The 4739-nt window shown below is 52.5% G+C and overlaps 1 protein-coding gene across 1 annotated transcript; it reads left to right on the forward strand.

Annotated features, from left to right (window-relative positions):
* Positions 1-1255: 1255 nt before the first annotated feature.
* On the forward strand, positions 1256-4404 carry RTP2 (receptor transporter protein 2; the record flags this gene model as incomplete). The annotated part of the gene is made up of 2 exons (XM_080918898.1): positions 1256-1419; positions 3897-4404. The coding sequence occupies 2 exons, from the start codon at positions 1256-1258 to the stop codon at positions 4402-4404; spliced, it is 672 nt and encodes a 223-aa protein (XP_080775024.1).
* Between the last annotated feature and the right edge of the window lie 335 nt (positions 4405-4739).

Genomic DNA, 4739 nt, shown 5'->3' on the forward strand with positions numbered 1-4739 from the left:
GAAATCAGTAGTTCTTGATGGCCTTACTACACAGATTTATCCTTTCTATAGGTTAACACTAAGCTGACACTCTCTGAGCTGAAGAATATCCGGTGGTCATCCTCCTAACCCTACCTCACACAGCAACCACATGGAGTCACGTGACAAATCCAGAACTCAGCACTGATAACTTCCGGCACCTAGTTACTCTTTTTAGTTCTGCCCACCTTTGCTGTCTCCACAGTACTAGAGAACCAGAGCTTCAGGTTAAAGACGCCGCAGCTAATAGACTACAGACATCACAGAAACTTCCCAGTGCCCTGGGCAGAACCAGGTATAACACCACAGCCTCTGGTCTTGAAAGCATTGAACTTAGGCATCAGGAAACCTCGGGTGGCTTTCTGTTGTCTGCTCTGCAGTAGCTGAGGAAGCAGCAGCCTGCAGCTCAGAAGAAAATCAGTGAGCTCTGGGAGCAGGGAGTGACTGTTTCGGCCCTGTGGTGTGAATTGCTACTACTGTGCTTCTCACAGTGTATTAAATTACTTCTGTCTCACCAACCGGACTGAGAATTCTTCAGCGAAGGGCTACATGTCACTTGTCACTTCTCTCTTAATCACAATGTTAGGAACTTAATAGTCTTGCAGTAATTAAAGGAATAGATATACTTTAGCAAGGTCTGCATCTGAATCGTAGATGATCATTTGGAGATTGTACATGCCTGTTTCCTGGTCATTCTTGGCTAGGGCACAGATCCAGTGGCTTGTGGCTAACACAATGGCAAACAATGGCCACAGTGCATCAGGAGTGTGAGAGCATCAGGTCCCACATCTCCATCCTGTTTCTACTGGGATCCCTAGGGTATTACGGTTGCCATGGCACACTGCTGGAGAAAGCAAGGAAGAAAGGTGGGGTGAATCAGGGCCACCACATAGTCCTTGTCCTCTGTGGAACCTCTGTCAACCCATGTCAATACAGGTTGGAGCTCACCTCCTATCTGCTTTCTCCACCTGGTCAGCATTACTACTCAGTTTGCCTCTGCAGTCTAGCTCAGGATCCTGGAACTCTCCCTGGAGGCTTTCCTCCTGCCTGGCTCTGGCTCCTGGTACCTGCCTGGCTGTCATAGTAACAGGTTCCAGGGTGACAAAAGAGAAGGCTGGGTCTTATGGGTAAGGCTTTTTGGATCACAGAGACTAACCAGGCTGCATCTATCCAAGCTTTCTGTGTTCTTCCTCTGGCTGAACTCACCCTTTCACCTTCCGCCCCGGATAACGGGACCATGTCCACCAGCCTGACCACTTGTGAGTGGAAGAAGGTCTTCTACGAGAAGATGGAGGTGGCGAAGCCAGCGGACAGCTGGGAGCTCATCATAGACCCCAATCTCAAGCCCAATGAGCTGGGCCCTGGCTGGAAGCAGTATCTGGAGCAGCATGCTTCAGGCAGGTGAGAGGCTGGTGGGGGGTGGGGCAGAAAGGCCCCCCTCCAGGGGGAGGGGCCTGTCCATGTCAGCTCAGGTAACAAGCAGAGGATGGACCACCAGGAGGACCACACAGGCTCTGCTTCCAACCACAGCTGCTCTGATTCCTTGTGCCCTGCATCTGAGTCTCAGTTCTCTATAGAAAATCAAGGCTGGCAATGCTTCCACGCCCTGCGAATTCAGATGTCTAGTGTAGTTGAGATGGAAAGGAGATACAATGGGGATCCCCGAAGTCTCAACCTAGAAGTCAGGGCGTTCATCTACTCAATCAGATGTAGACTTGAAGACAGGGTCAGATACAGGCCACATGGTATGTTCGAGAACCTGGTTCCGTAGCTCTGTGAGCTTGGGCATGTCCCCTTCTTTCATTGGGTCCCAGTTTTTATGTTTACAAATTAAGGGAGCTCATCTTAGCTGATGTTAAAACATAGCTCCAATCCCCTCCAACTCCACAGTCTGTGGATGATAAAACAGCCGACCTCAGCAGCAGCTGCCCTACATCTTTCTAAGTGTTCCTTACTCTCTGCCATGTGGTGTCCTGGGGGTTTCCTAAAATCACTTCCCTCTTACAGACAGGTGATTTGGGGGATGGGAGCCACAGTTTCCATCTGGCAGCCTCCAGCCCACCTGCAGTGGTGCATTGCCCCTCCCCCTCCACAGGAGATCAGCAGGAGGCTGTGTTGTGGAGATGTGAACGAATTATGGCTGGGTTGTCCGTGTTGTAAAGGTCTGAAGCCTCTCGAGTAGGAAATAGCATGTGGGTGGGAACTGAAAAAGGCAGGCTATGAGTAGGGAGTGGGCACGTGAACTCTTCCCACAGGCCTTGCAAACCAATAGACAGAGCATGTATTGAAATGGGACAGGGCACAGAGGTCGATTGGTTTGTGTTGGCTCCTGGAATCAGCACTGGGCAGTGGAAATCTCTCTAAGTAGCTTCGTGCTCTCTTATTTGCTCCAGTCTCATCTCCTCCCAAATGCTCACCCCATACTCAGTACTTTTGGAAACACGGGGTTTGTCTTGCGGGAGGGGAAAATAATTCTGGACTGGCTTAATTTAAGAAGACTTAGGAGACTGAAAACATGAAGTGTTTGAGCCTCCTGGGGGATAAAGTGCAGAAAGTTGAAAACTGGCTGGTAGGGGGGCTTCTGGAGTTTAGGGACATCTCCAAAGGCTCACAGTCTTCTCACCTTGGGCTTAGTGCCAGCCAGCCACAGAAAGGGCTGGATCGTAGCTGCCCTGATCATTCTACACACCTGCTTATTTGATTTTAGCCTTTCAGATGTATTAAATCTTGGGCCCAAGTATGGCTCAGTAGAGGGAAAAGGGTGGAAGTTTCCCTATGGAGGACCCATTAGACACCTCTGCCCCTTCGAGTACGCCTTAGTTGCTGGCGGGTATTGTTCTTTGCTCATACAGTTGGTGGCTTGCAGAGGTCAGAAGCCGGTGTGGGTCCACTGCTCTTCCACAATGGCTGAGTAGCGTTTAGAATACAGCTGGTGCCCGCTGGATTCAGTTCACCAGAGGCCTTCCTCGGCCATTTGCACAATGAACGGAGGCAGAGCCTGGAATAGGGGCAGAATCAGCCCAGTGGACCTGCAAATACCTCTGGAGACTTTGTAACAGGGGCTCAGAAGAGGCCATTTCAGGGGCATAGGAAGCTTAAAGGGCGCTCCATCACAGAAGGTATCTGAGCACTACTGAGAGGACAGGAGGAACTGGGCTTAGCAGGAGAGCCACCTTTCTCCAGGCTTTCTGAAGCCCGGGCTCTCGGAGTCCAGACCAAAGTATCCCATGTGAGGGCTGGGCTGCGGGTCGGAACAAAGTCTACTATTCCCATTCGGCACTGCTCTGGTGCACAGAGAAGTCTGGGCAAGGGAGGGCCTCTGTGAAGGCGGAAGAGCCAAACAGCATTCTTCCCTGTCTGCAGTCTGCCCGTGTATCCTGCCTTTCTGGGCACTCAGACCTAAAGAGTGCCAGGATCTGAGCTTGCATGCTGTCCCCCAAGACCAAGCACGAGGGGGGGGGGGCATTGCCACCTGTAGCAGAGGCACGAGAGGTCTGAGCACAAAGCCCAGCACGGACACTGTGACACTGCATCTCGAAGATGAGAAACCGGTTACAGAGAAGGAGGCAACAACTCGGTTTGGGGATTGACCAGGTACAACTCTACAATAGGCTGGGAGTGGGCCAGACGCTGTAGCAGACCACACCAGAGATGGCTTTCAGAGCACTAGATGCTCACTAGCTCCAGTGCCAGGCTCTCAGGTTTCCAGGAGGCGGTGACTGCCGACCCCTAGTGCTAAGAAACCCATAGACGGATAAACATGATGCTCCCATTTTCACCCTCAATCTAATATGCCGGCCTTTTCTTTCCTGTGCTCCCCAGAGCAGGGCTGTCCCTGAGAGTCTCACCCGCTCTATTCTGCCTTCCTTTCCCGGCAGGTTCCACTGTTCCTGGTGCTGGCACACGTGGCAGTCTGCCAATGTGGTCATCCTCTTCCACATGCACCTGGACCGTGCCCAGCGTGTTGGCTCGGTGCGCATGCGCGTCTTCAAGCAGCTGTGTTACCAGTGCGGCACCTCACGGCTGGACGAGTCCAGCATGCTGGAGGAGAACATCGAGGGTCTGGTGGACAACCTCATCACCAGTCTACGCGAGCAGTGCTACGACGAGGATGGTGGCCAGTACCGCATCCACGTGGCCAGCCGGCCGGACAGCGGATTGCACCGCAGCGAGTTCTGCGAGGCGTGCCAGGAAGGCATCCTGCACTGGAAGCCCAGCGAGAAGCTACTGGAGGAGGACGCCGCCTATACCGATGCCTCCAAGAGGAAGGGCCAAGCTGGTTTTATCTCCAACTTCTTCTCATTTCGCTGGTGCCTGTTCTGGGGTGCCCTCTGCCTGGTCATCGTCTACCTGCAGTTCTTCCGAGGCCGCTCTGGTTTCCTTTAATGGAGTTGGTTAGGGGTGGGAAAAGGGACACATGGGGTTGAGAATGACAGGTTCAGTCTACGACTGGTCATCTGCGCAATGGAGGGAAGGTGGAAGGAATGGGGATTTTGGAAGCTTGCTGGAGTTTAGTGTGAGTCCGAAATCTACAGCGGCCACCTTCTGCCTGTTTTACTTTATGTTCCTGGCTTTAGGTCTCATCTTGACACTGCCACACCCTCATGCTTGCTTTTAGCTTTCTCGATTTTCCCTGCATGGTTCCCCTCGGAGGAAGCAGCACCACCTCCTATCTCCCGTCAGTAGGAAAGGGACAGCCACCCAATCTCGCTCCTACCATT

Source organism: Micromys minutus (genome assembly GCF_963924665.1).
Source record: "Micromys minutus genome assembly, chromosome: 7".
Taxonomy (NCBI): Eukaryota; Metazoa; Chordata; class Mammalia; order Rodentia; family Muridae; genus Micromys; species Micromys minutus.